This window comes from Nestor notabilis, unplaced genomic scaffold (assembly GCF_000696875.1).
Source record: "Nestor notabilis isolate BGI_N333 unplaced genomic scaffold, ASM69687v1 scaffold3172, whole genome shotgun sequence".
Lineage (NCBI taxonomy): Eukaryota > Metazoa > Chordata > Aves > Psittaciformes > Psittacidae > Nestor > Nestor notabilis.
In genome coordinates this window covers 3,611-23,308 of record NW_009917747.1, presented here as the reverse complement: position 1 = coordinate 23,308, position 19,698 = coordinate 3,611, and the positions used below count along the sequence as shown (strand labels likewise).

Genomic DNA, 19,698 nt, shown 5'->3' with positions numbered 1-19,698 from the left:
AGAAAAAAAATGAGACATATAGAGAATGCCTCAAAACTAAAGAAATGTTTCACATGAGATTACAAAGGGATTCACAATGTAGCTGACAAAGCAAGACATCTACAGGAAAGACTGTACAGAAAGTAAAATTAGTGAAAAGAGAGGTTGTTGGTTTTGGCAATCTGCATGGTCTCAGAACAGATTTGGAAAGAAAAGAGAATTCAATTTACCATGGTCTCTTATTTAAAACCAGCCTGATTTGTTTGTTATGAAAATGGATTTTCTACAGAAAGAATGGAAAAAATTCCTATTGGACTCAATCAAACTAAAATTGATGCTACTAGGTAACTATGAATTAAAACTTTGAAAAGATAAGAATTAGGACAAAAGTGGAAATGTGGGCAAGGAACTTGGCAAAGAGGAAATTGCATCAGGTTGCATTAAAAGAGGAAGTACTGATATGCAGGGAGGTTACTACTGGAAATCTTCCTTGGTTATGAGCCTTTGGACAAAACCTATTGAATATTTCCATTCATGACCTTTAAAAGAAGAAAAGAAATACGCTAATGAAATTTGTTAGTGACACAAACTTGAGAGACATCACCAGCAAGAAAGGAATGATCTTGGGTTTTCAATTTCAAGACACAAAGTACAAGTAATTAGGCACAAAGTAATAAGAATGATTGCTATTATCTTACAATGTTTCAATAACAAACCAATGATGAAGATAATCTGCATATTTAATCATAAAATTCACAAGCCAGCAAACTTGTGTAACATTACGTATTAGAGGGTAATACTTCTATCAGGGTTGGAGAAGTATAGACAGTATGTGCAATTTTAGTTTTTCAAGCTTAAAAAAGATTACCTAAACCGAGAAAGACAGAAAGAATGGATTCCATAGAGACAAAAAGGGGCAAGATGTCTATGCTGAAGAGGTAGACATCAGCAGGGTTAGTTGGGGTAGTTGCCTGGAAGACTTAACTTGAAGAAAGAGGAGGTGTCTTCCATGATGTGTTCTTACATGTTCTCCACAGACTACCAGCAAAACATTATATAAATTATGGAATAATAGCGAGATGAGACAAAATCATTAAAACGGACAAAAATATGTATGCTTTGTGGTGCCAAGAATCCTGAAGTTAAAAAGAAACATTTTCTATGCTAACTGTTCCGTACCGTTCTGCTTCTCAAGTCATTTCTGTGCTAGTTTTGTTGTACATGGTCAAAACTATGTTGAATATACAACAACTACATTTGAAAGCAGACAGGTGCTCCTTCAAATTGACTTGAAATTTACATTAGACTAATATATACTAGTCCTTTTTGTTCTGTTGAATTTTCAATAAACTAATTCCAGACACCTTTCACTTCTCACGTAGTGAACACTTCTTCTTCTTCTGTGTTCTCATGACCTTCAGTAATTTTGGAACTGGCAGAAGAAAATACTAGAGATACCTTACTCTCTGTCATTCTTCAGTTTAAAATACACCGGCTCACATGGCAGCAGTATGTCCCCAGCCTTCACATGTGAGTAGCTGCTATGCTTTACTACTCCTTCACTTATCTAAGGGAGATAAACCTCCCAACAGCAGGAGAAACCAACCAACCAACCAAGTGCAGTTTGGCACTGTTCAGTCTACTTCAAAGCTGGGCCACCTAGAGATGATATATTCCCTCGGTCTGTGCAAACAAGTGCTACTCAAAACATAAACTAGTGCTGCTCACACCTAAATTGCCCATTTAATTACCCTTTAGAAGCATTGTAAGCTGGTTTCTGGATTTATACCAGAGGTCAGATGTTCCATGACAGGTGAAAAAGTATCTTTCCATCCTGCAGTCTGCCTCCCAGCTGCAGTCTGGGTTCAACAGATAATCCTTGTTGATTCCAAATTTCTCTTTATCCATATCAATCCAAGTGTATCATACCAATTAAACTAGATGATAAACAATATGCAGGTAAAAGAATATTTATGTTACTTATTATCCATAACACTGCATCAAAAAATTAAAATCATATTTAGAAAGTTCAACCATTTAATTAGAGAGGTATTAATTAAAAGTAAATGATGTTGTAATTCCTACATTAGAAAAACTCAAATTTAAAATTATTTTAATGAAAAACAATATTATGAAAATCATGGATTTTTTCTTATGAACAAAATCAATTAAGTAGAAAGGAAAGTGGCAATGGATCATGCAGAAAGATTTAGTCTCATTATTTCATTATCTCCCTTAACTCTCTTGCATACTACCTGATACACCCTTGCCCTGACACTGAATAACTCTCTGTCTGTCTTGAGAAAACAGCTTGAGTTTGGTCAAAGAGATGGACATAGGACTCTGCTGATCAAAAGCTGCAGTCAACTCAGTGATTTTGTCTTCAAGAAGACGTCTCTGCAGTTTGTAAGAGCACAGTGTGTTCAACTTAGCCATCCTGTGTCCAACAACAAAACCACTGAAAGTGGTATCTTGTTGCTCCCTTCTCCTTGAAGTCCATGTTTCACAGTCAGATGAGACATCTTTCACTTTTTTGTACAATATCTCTTAATTTAATTGTTCAAATTATCTACTGCCTCAGGCACTTCAGAATTCTAGTTTCATTTATCAGTGTTTTTAAACATATTCTTCCACTAAACCAAGAAAAATAGTTGCATGTGAAGTAACTAAATCACAAAGATAATAGATTTGACACGGCAAATTCTTCGTTAGCGGTAAAGAAAACAATCACCAGTTCAGAGACATTTTTGCTGCACATGAATGACAGAAGGGGATGAGATGAGGCCAGAATGAGCGAGAGGAATCCATTGTGAAAGTGATGCCATCATTTTCAGAATGGACTAGCTCTGCAATTCACCCACATTCAGTGGTGGTATCTGTTTTAAGGAAGTGCAAGTTTTAGTACAGTTGAACAAGGCTACACCCCTATCATGTACGTCTGCAGATTTGTACAACTGGTGATGGCTGTGCAGCTACAAAAGTTGCCGGAATGCTCCCTGCCTTAGACAGAACAGGGAGGCAGAAGCAGCAGGGCAAACACTAGGATAAAATCCAGGGCCAGCATGTCAGCTGCATATTTATCTGTTCCACTCAGCCTATACAGTGTTATAGCTATCGATTCATTGACAAATACATTCTATTGCTTTTGGATGCATTCAAGGCATGCGTTACTGCTCCTAGAATCCTACTTTTTGCTCTCAACATAGCAGTCTTTCCCTCCTTTGTATTTCTTACAGACAGCAGCAAATGGAAGGGTCAAGGAAACCAGATTCCTTCCTTTAAAATACCAGGTTGTCGAAAACTGGCAATTTGCTAGGTTGACTTACTTGTGACATCTGACCCAGCTCCAGTTTCACCAATTCCCATGCAAACTACAAAATCTCCAGCTATAGTTGGTATGAGGAACCTTTTTTTCAACTCATCAGAACGAAACCTGCAACAAGATAATGAAAAAGATAGGATATTAGGCACTTTTGAAGGTAAACTTTATTTACAAGTTAGTTATAAATCTTGTTCTACCCACACAGTGACCGATTTTCTATGACGAGGTAAAACCTGTCCCAGAGCCAAAGAGAGAATAGATACCCTCCAAAGTTGTGATTCAGAGCCTTCACCATAAGTCAAGCCACAATAATTTTAAACAAGGTTTTTACAAGTATTCAGGCATTTTACTCCCACAGAAATGTGTGGTCTAGATGCCCCGAATCTCATCTTTAACTGTTGTTTTGAGAGCTATCAGATCTAAATAAACATAGTCCCTGGGGTTTCTCCTCAATGCTGTTGCTCCAGTCTGCAGTCAGCCAGGATGGAGGACCTGCTCTCTGTGTATCTTGTGACTTTTGCACCAGCTCTTTGCCAGGTTTTAGTAGTGACTGAAAAGTTATGACAAATGATGGCCACTTTCTGCAAATATCTGTATTTACACCATTACTATTATGCTATAACTATTACTATTCCACATACGCATTTAAATCACACAGTGAAAACCATCAATGCTGCTTCTCATTGGTTCTTTTAGTTCCCTGCAAAAATAAAAAGTAAACCAGCAAACTGCTGATGGCATTTTAACACAAAGAATTCACTTGTCCGTATTTCAATTCAGTTAAGAGGCACCCTCTTTTTTTCAGTGGTTAGCTGCTTTCATCAATTCAAAACATAGTCTGTCTCATTTCACATTTTATTTTGTCCTAATGAACATTCACTGATTTGGTCTTGCAGTGTGAGTGGTGAGCTTGTGATCTAGTTCTTGAACCTCTCTTGTGCTAGACTTAGGACATGAGATGTCTCTTCTGTGAGCAGAAACCCATGAAAGTCAAGTGCCAACTCAGCCTCCTCTTCAGCACGAGGCTTCTCAGGTCAGCATCTCCACTCATCTCGTAGGCTCTTTGGCTGCCCAAACAGACTGCAGATACCTGGGCCCTTCTTCTACAACACTACTTCCAACAGAGCAATGCCGTTTTAGCTAAGACTGTCCTTTCTCCTCTGCTCCAGCCCTGACACAAAACAGTCAAAGGTCACAGGATGGTAAGAGAACAGACTAGGAGCTGACAGACACTTTGAGTTTGTGCACACAGGGAGCTCAACTTCTAGTCCTGTCCCTGCTGATAATCACAGCAGCAAACCCAAACAAATACAAGCAGCAATCTTTGAGTGTTTACTCCTTCCTCCAGCATACTGGGACAAAGTCCCCTCATCTGTTACGTTTTGGGTTTTTTTTCTTTTCCTCAGGACATGATCAAGTAAGGCCAGCTGAACACTAATTAGACAAAAAAACTCCAACCAACAACATGAGAAAACAGATTATGAAAGCAGCTAGCAGGATTTTTGGCAATGCTTTCTGATGCTTAAAACTTTGCCAACCTTTAGTTATTTCAGCAGAGGATTTCTATGACAATAACTTTTCTCAGACTATTGGTTTGGTTTGGTATCTTTCGTTGTTTGGTTTAAATTCCAGAAAACTTTTTTTAAGGCTACAAAATATGATCTTTCGCAATTAAAAAAAAGAGTTTGGCAACACTATCTTCAGAAGATCATGAGTCTCTGTGCCTTGCAGGAAGGACATGCAGCTCAGCAAGCAGCTAGCTATTGTGTTAGAAACACGTTGCTTCTGTAAAATTCTACCCATCTTCAATGCAACCCAGAAAAATCTCAGGTCTGCATAAATACGCACTTCTTTCCAGTTTAACAGCTTCAGAATTAGAAAACTCTGTTTGCAATGAGATCATGCTCTGGCTCAAGACAGAGCAGACTAGGTCTCCCCTCTGTGCTAGGGCTATGCCCCAGAGCATAGTTTCCCATGTGATTAACTGTGCAGCCTTAGCATTGCTCTAAAATATATTTTCATGCATGTGTGTATGTATGCACACACACCTACAGTCAATAAACTGGAGCTCCTTTTTGATGCTGATTAACCAAGAAGTCCCAAGTGTGAGATTCTGACACAGTACAAGTTGCATTGAAGTGGTCCATCCTTTCTTGCTCCACACTTTATAAGTAACATTGACGGAATGTCATGAATACAAACACAAAAATGACAGTGGTATGCAAAAATGTCAATGATGGGTAAAAGGAAAATAAAAACATAGCAAAATACAGATGTAAGAACACTTTCTTGATCCACATAGTTCTGTTTATGTGCTCTGACAATTAGAAATTTGAACTCACCTTTATATATCTCAGATATACATATACAAATCTGGTTTCCAGCAGATTAGATTGCTATATTGAATGAAAATGTCCATTCCACATCACTGTTCTGACTTAACTGGACCGATAATCAACTTGGTAGAACCGTAGATCTTACTCACTTTTGTTTCTTATGCTTCTGGGGAATAAAGCTGAGCTGAAGTGAATTAATTAAATTAGTAACAAAAATTCTAAGTAAAAATGGCAGATTTTCTGTAGTATGACACATTATTAAGTGCAAATTGAAAATCTGACTCTGAACAGCTGCAGGCAGTTCTAACATAATTCTCAGTATTTCACTAACTCAAGCTTTCTTGCACTGGAGCTCATAAATTTGAGCACTATTCACCGCGAACATGGGTGGGTGTGTGTGTGTGTGCAGACAGAAGTTTTCAGATTATCTATACACTATTCTACAGTATCTCAAAGATGACACAATAGTTTCCTCATGGACTTCCTAGGAATATAAAGATTTCCTTTAAGCAAAGAGAAGGTAACTCTGACCTACAGTTACTTCTTACGTACTAGCAAGAGGTGAATTTCTCCCAATTCTGTTTTTCTGTTCTGCTCCTAGCTATTAATAATGCAGTAACCACATGCCATGCTTTTGCTTCAGTGTAGTACTGCACAGTCATCCTACCATCTGATGTCCTGATCCAGCTTAGCAGTACTCCTTGGATCTTCAGGATACAGGAAAAAAGACAAGGAAAAAAAAAAACCCCGAAAGGGAAGAGACCCTCTTTAAAGGCACAGAAAGGGTTAGAAATGCATGGTGAATAGCAGCAAGCACCCTTGGGCAGCATGGAAGCCTCATTAGGTTCAGTAATTTACACAACCTGCGTTTAAAAGAATACATACTGCAGTCAGCTTTCTCTCCTTGATTCCCTATCTCAGTTAAGAAGACACGCAAGCTTAAAAACCCCCACATTTAGAACACTTACTTACCTTCTGTGAAAAACAGCATAAGAAAAGTGCTCTGACTCCCAGTTTTTATCAAGCATTTAAGCTTCAGTTATTCAAAGCTTTTATGAAATAAATTGCTCAGTTCGAGATATTGCTATGTTCTGAAAAGAATGCAGATGAGAAGCCTGTAGGAGACTACCTGATAGGTATGGCTACCTCATGCAGATGGGACTGCCTGAAGGGTTTTGGCTAAGAATGATTACATCAATCTTCTATTTATTTAGGAATGTATTATGTACTAAAATGCAGGTATTGTAGCAGAGTAATATTAACAATTACTCTCTTCAGATCATGCAGTTTGTAAGAGCTACTCACATGCCTGGTGTCCTGCTGCTACCACACCAGCTCTCAAGGCTGCCCATCAGACAATGTGCCACCATCGCATAGCCAGGCTGTCACCAGAAGCTCGAGAAACCTCAAAGGTATAGGAATAGCAGGAAGCTGTTTCAAGGAAAGCTAGTTCAGAAGCAGCTGCTTGACATCATATTGCTCTGACCAGGTTAGACCTTCACAAGTATTCAAACTCACAAAGCAGCAAACTGGCTATGGCTGCAAAGTAACTAGCCACCACAGCAGTAATGCTTAATGATATGTTGAAAGCTGCACCTGTAACAGTCTTTGCTCTGGCTTACCTTACATGTGCTACACAAATTATGTACTAAATGCGAGAATGAGACAGATCAGTACGTCTCTTACTGAAGAGGCAGAAAACCAACCCTCCCTTATGCTATGCCAGTGGGAAAGCTGCTCGGCTTTGGAATGGCATCCCATTTTCACCCTTTTGCCAGATGATCAAGTGGATGATCCTCCTTTTCAAACCTACTGTTCCAATTGTCAGCCTTAGCTTCTCTCCTTTACAGCAAATGGGAAAAGAGACAGTAAAACTAATTTTTTTTATATTTACTCTCAGTTATGCTGCTGTTAGGGAGAAGAAAGAATCAGTAATGAGTAAGCTGATGAAATAGAAAAGTACTCTCTTACCACTAAATAATCATCATTATTATTTATTTCCTATAAATACTAGGAGAAAAAAAAAGTGTAACACCTACTACCCAGATAAAAGAGCTTTACACTGATCTGATATCACTATGTGTCACCCTATAGGTTTTTTAACAAGCCCAGGGAAAAGTATTTCATTCACTGCCTTAGCTGAGAGCTGCTTTTTCCACTCCACTTGCAAGCATGAAAGCAAGTGAAGTATTATATCTGAATGCATTTGAAATACCTGAAAGAGAATTATGTTCAGAACCAGGTATATCAAAGGTCAGATTGCTGCTGACGAAACATTTTGCATTTAGTTTAGAAAGTGCTATTGCTTCACTGAGAGGAATCGGGATGGGGGTGGGGGAGGGTGGGGAGAGAAGGGAAAATGAAGCAGTCTGAGCATCTTCAAGTGAAACAAAACTATTTTCTCCTCTATCTGTCTGCATAATAGAAATGCATATAAATCAAAATCTGCAGGGTTTCTTCTAAATATGATTGTGGATATAACTTTCTGAAGATTGTAAAAAAATCATAACAAATGAAGTAAAAAGGGGCAGGATCAGTGAACAGGCAAACAGACACAGGTAACATTTTCAAAATGTATTATTTATATAAATTAAAACTGTTACTACAATCTACTTCCCATTTTAGTGAATATCTCAAAGACCTTCACAAGGTCTTGGAATAGCTTGTCACTGAAGTGAGAAACACAAGGAAGCCAACAATGGGCTCCAGACTTCTTTTTTGGAGTTTTTTTAGGGGATGATGGTTGATTCCCATATTACTGTTTACTTTGTGCATCGTTGATGCATCATGTGTAACAATGTATAGGTTGAGATGTGAAATTTGGATTATCTCTTTGAATTGTTTAGGATCACCACAGCACACAGATACCTTTAAAGAAGCCATTCAGGTTGTGAATGCAATTTGAATCCATAACCCAGGATGAGCAGTTATCCCTTTCGCTATATGGCATGAAGTAAAGCTGCACCCATGCAAAATTTCCTGCAGCAACTGCCTTTTTTCATTTCCAACTGTCATTTTTACATCTTAAGAGAGGTAAACTGCACGGTATAAGTAGTCAGTGGAATTGACATAACAGTGGAGGAAAAATTCATCGATACAGATGCAAATTCAATTACAGATTTCATCATGTTAAAAACATTTTCACATTTACTTTCCAAGAACATCCCCTTTAGGATTTTACTAGCACAGATGTACATAGATTCACTACTTTACTACAGCAGAACAGAGTAACAGAAGGCCAAAATATTGCAGTGGAAAAAAAAAATCATGTTTTCTTTTGCCCACACATTTTTTTAAAGCCCTAGGAATAAACAGCTATCATAGGGACAAAATACTGTTCTCTGAAGTCTTTTAAAGTACTACTTTTATTCTCAGTTGAACTATAGCTAAGCTAGTTCTGAAACAGACATACTGAACTCCATGCTTTCAGCAGGTTTTTGGTATATTACACAAAGGTGAAGAAACTTTTGGAAAGATTTCCCATCACTGAGACCTCCAAAGACCTTGGAAGGATAAATGGATACCAAGGGAACAGAGTCTACATTCCAGACCATTCGATAAAACCACCAACGAGCAACCCAACCCTAAAATGCTCTTCTGTGCAAAAATTTCCCTCGTGTATATCTGTTTTGTGCAGAGAAATTCCTGACTTCATCATCATTATTTGAATTTAATCCCCAGCCCCATCTTCCAGAATTGTAGGCGTATCCATATTCCAGGGGCAAACTGCTGGACCAGCCTCTCACCTCCCTGTAGTTCTGCAAACTGCTGTTTCAATGCAGAATGTCTGTGAAACTACTACATGAAGAAGAAATTGGTAACTGCCACTTCTATTGAAGGAGGAAAAAACCCCAACAGAATAGATTCAGAAAGTGCAGGAGCCTGAATGAAAGCAAATGATGAAAGGGGAACACTGACACAAGCAGATGAGAAAAAGCAAAATGAGTAATTGCCTAGAATGGGCATATTTAAGAAGCATTGGGACTCACACCAATACTGACCATTACTTCTGAAAAGACACAGTCAGCGAGGAACACCTTGTAAAGCTGGAAACCAGCAAGTAAATTATAAAATAGAATTAGACTGAACCTAATCATTACAACCAAATACATTCTTAGTATGACTGCAGTGGGATCTCTGGCTAAGAAAGAACACAAACATGAATAGGGGATTCTGGAATTAAAATGGTTTTATTGGTTCTGGCACCAAGGTTCTGTTTTGTAAACATATAATCTACTATTCAATAAGGCCTATATTGTAATATGTAACATTCTAACATTTAAAAAAATAAAAAATAAAAATTATTTTCTCCCCTAAACCAAACAGAGAAGTAGAGAGTAGGTTCCTTTCTGAAGCATTACTGAAGAGCAACTACACATTAAATCCGCACAGTAATGGTGTTTTTTTCACTACTTTTATACAGATTGGGTTTTAGGCCAAAACACATGACTACTTCGGTTTTAGCCTGAACCAAACTTCTGAAAATTACCTTGTAAGAGCAGGAGTAGCCATGCCAGCTTGCGCTCCAATAGCCATATGAATACCTCCACAATGGTGTGTCCCAGCTCTCCTGCCACTGCAATGCTATAGGAGAAGTTCAAGTCCATGCTGCCATATTCTGAGGAGAAAAAACCTCAAACCTATGACACTTACGCTTTAGACTGGCATAAGAAACAAGGAAAAAATAAAATATTGAAAATATTGCTACTGCAAGGATTTGCCAACTGCAATTTCATTGCTAAATTTCAAAATATTTGACAATTATCATCAGCTTTCTTTTCAGAAAAGCAATGTCATGCTGTTCTTTACAAAACTGAATTTAAAATTACACCCGATCTAATTACCTGTGTGCACATCAGGTCACTTCAGAATGTCCTAAGTAGCATCATTATTTTTACTGGAAACAGCAGGGAAAAGTGACATGCTGCCGAAAATGACACCAGAAGGCAAAATTATTATTTCTAACAGCAAGGTCATATGAAGAAATAACTACAAGGTAATAAGTGCTTTTATTTTGCCATGATAATGCCTGACACCCACTCTCACCCCCAGTGCACTCAGGCAGACCTCATCTTCCTCACACACTGCAGTCTAGTCAGCACAGAGCAAGACCATGTGCAGGTCACGTCCCTACATTAATTTACTGTCATAGCTCAAAATCCACAATAGACACAAGTACAATAGTGAACACGTGTATTTTGTATCCTGGGACCTGGCTGGTGCAGTCATTAAAGCATTTTTCATTAGCAGGAGGCTGATGACCTGGGATGCTGGCTGGGCACCAGCACAGGCTGCTCCTCCTCCCCACATTCCAATCTGCAAATTCAATTAAAGAGGGTATTATTCTTCACCCCCTTCTCATGCCCAGCACTGTTAAACCCACCACGTAGTGAAACACAGAAAAGGGCTACATTACTGTGATGGATGAGGTAATTTCTATCTGTATTAAATAGTTTACAGTCCAAAGGAAATACAGCGAGAAAGAGAAGGTTACTGCTTGACGTCATTAGTTGACTGAGAAGCTGTGATTAGATAACGTTTTCCTTCTTTTTTGTTTTGAATCCCTCCCCCTCGCCCCCCATTTGGAGACCAACTAAGAAAATTTCAAATAAATAGATACCACCCGCCACCCCTCACACACATAATAAGGGGCAGACGACCCTCTCTCCATTTTCACTTGCTCACATCAAACACTGTCTGAGCTCAGCCCTCTACTGACCTGCTTTGAAGTTTTCGAAACCCACCATTAATTAAAAATCAAAACACCACAGTGCACATAAATACAGGGCTTTGTGTGTTATCATCTGTTTCCGAAACCCACAGAAACTATCTTTGTGCATTCTTTTTCTGCAGACAGAAAGGAAAACACAAATGGAAAAGGCTAAGTGTGAAGTTCGATTTTCAAATAACAGTTCTCCTAAGGTCATCCTGAATAGTCTGAATTAAAAAAAAAAAAAAAAACAAAAAAAACCAAACAAACAAACAAACGAAAGGAAACCCAACAACTTTTCCAAACTAACTTTTATCTGAAAATAAAGAATGTTTCTTAAAAATATACACAATTTTTTTTTTTTTTTCTGGGAGCTTAAGCAGTTCAGTGAAACAACAGCAATACGGGAATGTGTTTATCATAACAATCCAATTCCCTTGCCTTTACAGATTCCTCATCAATAAATAAATGCTCTGAGGAACAGTAAGGAATGTATGTGCAAGCAAAGGCAAGTCTATTTAAAGATGTGTGGTATGAAAGAGTTTTTGCTAATTTTATATGAATCTATAGCAGAGTTATAACAGATAACCTCAGTTCTGGCATTGCACAAAATACTTTCCATTTGCTTTTAATTTTGTTTTTAAACAGTCAATCATTTCATTGGCAAACTACAGTTACTAATAATTTTGTCTTTGGTTTTGTCTACCAAGCAGTTATACTCCTGTGTTTCACTTAATTTTACTAATCAAAACCATTGTTTCTTGATTTACTCAGAGCAACTTCACAGGAGGAATTCTATGCACAAAAGTGACCATTTTAGGCAAATGTATGGCTTACATACATTGTTTGTTCATATCACGATTCATTATATATTACTATGTAACAGCCTTGCCTGGCTTTCATTTAAGTTTAGGCACTAAGCACTACATTTTAAGAACAAAATGCTGCAAAAGGCCAGTTCTCAAAGTGATGATACTGAAAGAATTTCCTATGAAAGGGAGGAAACAACCAGAATGAAGCCTCAGGAGCTGAGAACAAGTAGAAGGGGGAAGCCCTGCCAGGCAAAGAGATGATGCATCCTCCAAAGATTTTTATAATCTGGGGATAGATAACGCAAGAGACAACCACAGATGCAGGCCAGCAGGAAGGGCAGAAGCAAGTGGTAAAAGCATTAATCAGACAACACATGACCTTTCATCAGCTCTCTTCCAGGAGCCAAGGAGAAAAATTTTCATGGAGAAGTGTGAGTGCTTTGACGTAAGATTATTGTGAACACCTCTTCTGAACCCAAAGACCTTGACTGAGACAAAGATTCAGTTGTCAGTGAAGTCTATGCAGCTATATCCCCAAGTAATTTGGGTACTGATGCCATGGCTAAAGACAGTTGTGTCTGATGTCTTTGGAGAACTGGATCTCTGCACCAAGACATGCTGCCAGCAGTCACACAGAGCAGTAGCAGGGAGTGCTGGCTCTGGACACCAGTGCAACTTTCTTTTCTCCCCAGCACATAGTGGCAGTCTGGCTTTCACAGCCCTGCTGTGGGCACTCCAGACAGCTATTCTGAGGCTGGTCCAGCACATCACCCTGCATGCCACTGGACTCAGTTCTTAAACTGAGACAAAACCATCATGCCATTCTTATTTCCACCTGCTGCAGCGATGACGGTGAGTGTTTTACTGACTGAATGTTTGATTTTTATTTGGTATAAGACTTCCCCTTCTTCAGATAACTCTCATTTGCAACAAGGGAATAAGCTGGTGGCAGGAGGCTCATGTTTGCCAGTCTCATCAACAAACACCACATCCTGGGAGTATCTGTACAATGATGTACTGCTAATAGGTCAATTTAATTTTCATTTAGAGAAGTAAACACCATGCTTAATATAATTTGTGGTGAAAAAACCATAATGAAAGGAACCAAACCAATTTCAGATTTGATTGTTTGGGGTTTTCTTAAAGAACTACAAGCTATACGTAAATATTCATGTGAAAAACATTTCCAGGGTAAATATTTCATTTAACTTTAAAACGAGATGAGTGACCTTTAGAAGATTGTTTGGCTATACCTCCATTTTTAATTTGCAAGAAGTATTAACATTTCTTATTAAAGAGAATGAAGCAAAGCAAAACTAGGCAGAAAGTCTAATGTACTAATGCTTTTATAATGCAAAACACGTAGAAAAAGGCAACTCTGCTATATTAAAATTGTTACTGTTTTGATGACAGCAGCATAATTTCCATCTGTTAAACGGCTTGATTTAGTATTTCATCCTTTGTTCGATTTCAGGTTCTTTTACAAAGAAATTAAATTATAAACCCAAAAGCAAGAACATATGAACATGTAAATAAATAAAAGATTTTGCACTGCAGACCATGGGCAGGATCCATGGTGGACTAGAGGAAAAGCATGAGGAGAAAGGAGCAGCAGAGAGGAGGTACTATTGACTGACTGCAACCCCTTATCCCTATCTTCCTGAGCTGCTTGGGATAGGGAAGGAGGTAGATGACTCAGGAATGAAGGACTGAAGCTGAGCCTAAGAAGAAGGGGAAGAGGATGCAGGGAATATGTTTTAATTTACAAATGTTTCTCACTACACAAAACCATTGTAATTGGCAGCAAATTGAATTAATTTTCTCCAAGCCAAGTCTGCTTTGCCCATGACAGTAACTGGTGAGCAGATCCCCTGACTTTATGTCAAGAGCTGAGCCTTGCATTGTATTTTCTCCCCTGCTCAGTTAAGGAGGAGTAAGCAGCTGCATGGGTGTCTGGCTCTTGGCCATGGTGAACCCACCACACCACAATCAGTGTATTAACCTATTTTTCTTTTAAATTAGCTCTGTACTTTTCTACTAATCACCACTAACATAATTTTACACATACCCCCCAAAAAAGCTTCCTATTTTATACATATCGGCTTGTTTCTACGTGTTAAGTTTGTGATGCTGCCAGTGGAATGGGAATCCAAGAGAAAACGGCAAGTTTAAAAAAAAACATCAGTTTTAAAAGATGCAGATGTACATTCTACAAAATCTGATAATTTGGAGTATCGGGACTTTTATATTTGAATACAGGCAGGCAGCAAACATGATGTGCAAAAATACAAATAAAAGAGCATGACTGTCTGATCTTCATCTGCAACATGTCAAAATGGAAACACTGAGAAGATCAGTTGGGAGAACAAAGGTGATCTGGGCCTTCCGGGTGACTCCCCCCAGTTTATATACTGGGCATGATGTGCTGTGGTATGGAATACCCCTTTGGCCAGTTTGGGTCAGGTGTCCTGCCTCTGCCTCCTCCCTCTTCCCCTCCCCCCTGGCAGAGCATGAGACTGAGAAAGTCCTTGGTCAGAGTAAACATTACTTAGCAACAACTAAAAACATCAGTGTTATCAGCGTTGTTCCCAGACTGAAAGTCAAAAACACAGCACTGCACCAGCTACTAAGAAGGAGAAAAAATGACTGCTGTGGCTGAACCCAGGACACTTGTTCAGCTACAGCTTCCTTGTTCAATTATGAGACAGGCCTGAAGTCTCTAGTCCAAGTTTTCTAACAGTTTAGAAGTTTCTCTATTTGGAATTTGTCTCTGAACCTCATCTAGTAGCTGTCAGTAGGAATGACTATTTGTGTTGAAAAGGGTCTACAGGTGAGTTGAAGCAAGGTCAAACAGGGTGCCTTCAGAGTGTCTTACAAGTGTGAGTGAGCCTGGAAAAAGTAATGGAGAAAAAACCATACAGCTGCATCAGTAACTCATTCATAGTATCATAGAATGGTCAGGGTTGGAAAGGACCTTAAGATCATCTAGTTCCAAACCCCTTGCCATGGGCAGGGGCGCCTCACACTAGACCATGTTGCTCAAGACTCTGTACAACCTGGCCTTTAACACTGCCAAGGATGGAGCATTCACCACTTCTTTGGGCAACCTGTTCCAGTGCCTCACCACCTTCACTGTAAAGAACTTCTTCCTTATATCTAACCTGAACTTCCCCTGTTTAAGTTTGAACCCATTACCCCTTGTCCTATCACTACAGTCCCTAATGAAGAGTTCCTCTCCAGTATCCTTGTAGGCCTCCTTCAGATACTGGAAGGCTGCTATGAGGTATCCATGCAGCTTCTCTTCTCCAGGCTGAACAACCCCAACTTTCTCAGCCTGTCTTCATAAGGGAGGTGCTCCAGCCTCCTTACCATCCTCATGGCCCTCCTCCGGACTTGCTCCAACAGCTCCATGTGCCTCTTATGTTGGGGACACCATAACTATACACAGTACTCTAAGTGGGGTCTCACAAGAACAGAGCAGAGGAGCAGGATCACCTCCTTTGACCTGCTGGTCACGCTTCTTTTGATGCAGCCCAGGATACAGTTGGCTTTCTGGGCTGCAAGCGCACACTGAAGCCGGCTCATGTTCAGTTTCTTGTCGACCAACACCCCCACATCCTCCTCTGCAAGGCTGCTCTGAATCACTTCTCCACCCAACCTTTAGCTGTGCCATTCTTAAAGGCTTTTATAATTTATCTTGTTTGTTTACATGGCTTCCAAAGTTCACATAAACTGTATCTACACCAAAGGAAATCACACAGTATTATTTCTACTATTGGCATCTAACACAGTGCAAAAAAAAAACCAAAAAAACAAACAACCAAGCACCAAACTTGTGGTCTTATTTCTAGTGATTAGAAAGACAAACAAAACATGAATCAACTCCCATTTTGAAGATTCATCTGAGAGATACCTACATCTGACCCTAGGATGACACTAGAATGACAGAGTTAATTGCCAGTTTTCATCACAGCCTACAATTTTAAATCAACAGAAGCAAAATTTAGATATTCAAACCTTACTCACCTGTCATAATATAGTTCAAGAATTTCAACTCCAAACGACAACAAAGAGCCCCAAAGTTACATAATCACAAATGTCATCAGGTAGCATCAGGTAGGACAATACAGAAATCCTACCATAATTCCTTTCCTCTTCTTTACATAAAAGGATTTTAAAGTATTACCAGAGGTATACTATCCATGTTGTGCAATTTCCCACAAACCCATTCTGAAAAGTTGAGGCTGATCAAGCTCAGAAAACACCTCCTGCCTTCTTAGTTATTTGCTTCTTGCTGGGTACAGTGGGGGAAAAAACAAAACAAGAAAACACCCAGCTAAACACCCCACAAACCTAAACAAACAATCCCTTTGTACCGGATGCAAAGTTTGCTTTAACAGATTACCCTAGTCAGATGGATCAAACTCCCTCAGTGTGACTGTAAGTTTGTTCCAAACTAGGAAAAACTAGTGCTTTATAAATTTGTTTCGTTGATTCTAGAAAAATTGCAACCACTTGATCTCTCACAGATACTCCTTAGTTCATAAAAAAAATTCAAGGCAGATAAGGACCTCTTCTGCTAACCAAAGTTTTGCTTGTAGTATCACTCTTGTGATCCAGTATTCTTTGGAAAAGAAAAAATTTGTATTGGCTGCTCATTCCTTTTCAAACATATATAATTAGCAGCACAAGTAAAATCCCTGAGGAAATTGTGTGTTTCTGCAATACTCATCACTACAGAAGTCATCACAGTTGCTACTTCAGAAATAAAATTTACTGAAAAAGAGTAAGGTGATTGGATCTATATAGCATCATTTTAGATTAAGACAGAGGAAAATACAGGAGAAACTTCCCCTATAGTGTAAGCATAAAAAAACCCTATAAAGCCATCACAAAATACCAAGCAGACATTCTTTAGTGCCTGCCACTGAGAAGATAAATGCACTACACAGACCTGGCTGCAGATGCGGGCAGCATGGACACATTTAAAGAGGATTCAAAGCTGTATAGGACACTATTTAGAAAACCAGAGCAGTATATTCTAAATCCCCAATTGACAAGAGCTGCACCTGTTACTCTCTGATTTCCAAAAGCCTCCCTCACAAATGTGGAAGTTTTTCTTTATTTTCTAAATGGTTATGCAGTGTCACCAAGTGCCATCTGAGTCAGCAATTACATCTGCATGAATCTTCAAACTCAGAAGGATATCAGATCTCTTCAAAAAAATAACACAACACCCCAAAATTGTATACAAACAATGTTACAGGGAAGGAAAAGCTAAGATGGACAGTACAATAGAATAAAATATCCATATGGTAACACAAGAAACATTAACAGTGTAAAAAAATGCAGTAGCCAAGAAAACAAAACCCAAGATTGAACACAGTTCCAAGCGCCAGCTATTGCACCAGCTCCAACTCACAGAAAAACTTCATGCAATTCCTCAGTTGTCTACCTGCTTTTAAACTGAGATATTTTCCACCCCTCAGCTCTGACCCAACACCAGTTCCACAAAAGCTTAGTTAAAAAATCCTATTTTTTTTTTTTAGGTTAAAAAGTACAGATCTCAATTAGTGTATATTTGAAAATGTCAGTCCACATAAATGTCACAGCATAAAGAAAACAAGAAAAAAAATGCATGGAAAGATGAAGTCAACAAGTGTATGAACTGCGTATACGCTGACTATCACACCTCCTGAGCTTCAGCAGCAAAGCCATGCTGCTTCTCATGGGATTTCTCTTTGGGCAAGCTCATAAACAAACTGTAGATAACCTAAGTTTCAAGAATATCACCTCTGCAACCTCCCCACTGCTTGAGGTCAGTTGATCAGCAACAACTGCCAACCTCCTTCAGTACATTGAACATATTCATTCCCACAATCTGTTGCATGTTCACCTGGTCTAAGCTTTGCTGGTCGATGGTCAGTTTTATTTCTCTGAGCCAGGCTTATCCAGCAGGGAATACTGCTTCTCTCCAGCCTAAAGGTTGCCACCCTTCTGAAGAACAGGCCAACATTGCATCAATGTTCTTCAACACAGTGCGTGTCCACTGCAGTTCTACAAACAATACTGTGAATCAGCCCTCAGAGGCACTGAAACCTGCCTTCAGGCTCAATGAGGCATCTGTCAGCCCCATGTAAAATGTGTTCTTCCTCCCAAGAAAACAGTTCCACAGCTGCTCAGCTAGGTTCTTTTAAATGTGTTCATTCATTTGAATAGGTAATAAATCAATCTCATACTTGTACATGAATGAAGCAGGTACGTCATCTTTATGTGCTGCTGGTGCTCCTATTCAGGATTCTTCCTCTCATGTGGACTACCACAAACTACTACAAAAAGTTCACATTACTGTGCATCACAGCAAATTCTACTCCAACAGAATCTGAAGTGTGAATATGCAGATAGATATTATAAGGAATCTACAATAATGCACAGACATTCATAGGTGAACATGGAAAGAAAATGGAAGTAGACTATCAATAGGTAATAGACAGAGAGCCAAAAGAACTTTCTCCAGTTTAAACACAACAGAGAGATAAAATGAATAACAGCACCAAATAAAAGAATGTACATTTTCAAGGATTTTTTTAAAAGGTGGATGAAAAGGGGTCAAGGTCTGAGATCAGAAGAAATTGTACTTGGTTTTGTAGCAAACCCTAGGAACAAATTGCAGACTGATTACTTTCATTTCTTAAAGCCATCAGGATAGAGTTAATACTCAAAAGATCCAGAGCTCATTCAGACTCTTCTGAATTCACCTAAATAAATAAACTGAAAAGTAACACTATGTGATTCAGGGATTAAACAGATTTATTACATTTGCTACTTATTAAAATTTTTGTGGTAAGATGTAATACAGAGCCTGAGTATTTATCAGCTGAAAGCTGTGTTTAACTTTCTTCCCTATCTTTTATTCCAGTCCAAGCTGATAAATAGCTTGTTGGAAATCCAAATTTGTCCAGCATGGAAAACTTCAGCCACTTAGCTAAGATGTCACACCCAAAGACATAAATTTTACTAGATCTTAAGTTCCAAAACTTGCAATCTCCAAATGGAGTTATAAACTGAGAATTGAAATTGCTGGGGAGAAACATGAGGGGAGAAACCAGCATTTAACAAAATGCTGGTTTTGGATAAATTCCAGAAAAAAAGGATTTCAGAATGTGTGCAGTGAGTTATTAAATGAACTTTGAACATCCTCTGGAGTTAGCCTGGCTAGTATAGGGGTTTTAGTTCAGTAGTGCCAAACTCAGAACAAAAGCACACCGCAGGAGGCTTTCACAGGAATTTCTGATCAGCACAGGCTTACAGGACCAAATGATTTTCCAGTGGCTGACTCCTTAATTCCTTGAGAAGCTGGGCCAGATTCTGAAAACAACAGGCCATGTCATCCCAGACTACCTGCCACATTGCAGATCAACATATTCTTACCACAGTCACAGTGAACAAATTATTAAAGAGACATCTATCAACTTATACTGCAGCGAGAAGCACACCCTTCTGTCATTAGTAATTTCCTTGTTTATAAATATTAACAGA

General features: G+C 38.8%; 1 protein-coding gene across 1 annotated transcript in view; it reads right to left on the bottom strand.

Annotated features, from left to right (window-relative positions):
- Positions 1–10,255, bottom strand: part of LOC104401708 (probable acyl-CoA dehydrogenase 6) — a gene marked incomplete at its 5' end in the record, with an annotated part of 30,374 nt that extends 20,119 nt beyond the window's left edge. Inside the window, 3 exon segments of the mRNA XM_010009380.1 lie at positions 3,306–3,412; positions 10,127–10,193; positions 10,196–10,255. Of these exon segments, the coding sequence (XP_010007682.1) occupies positions 3,306–3,412; positions 10,127–10,193; positions 10,196–10,255 (234 nt within the window).
- Positions 10,256–19,698: the final 9,443 nt, after the last annotated feature.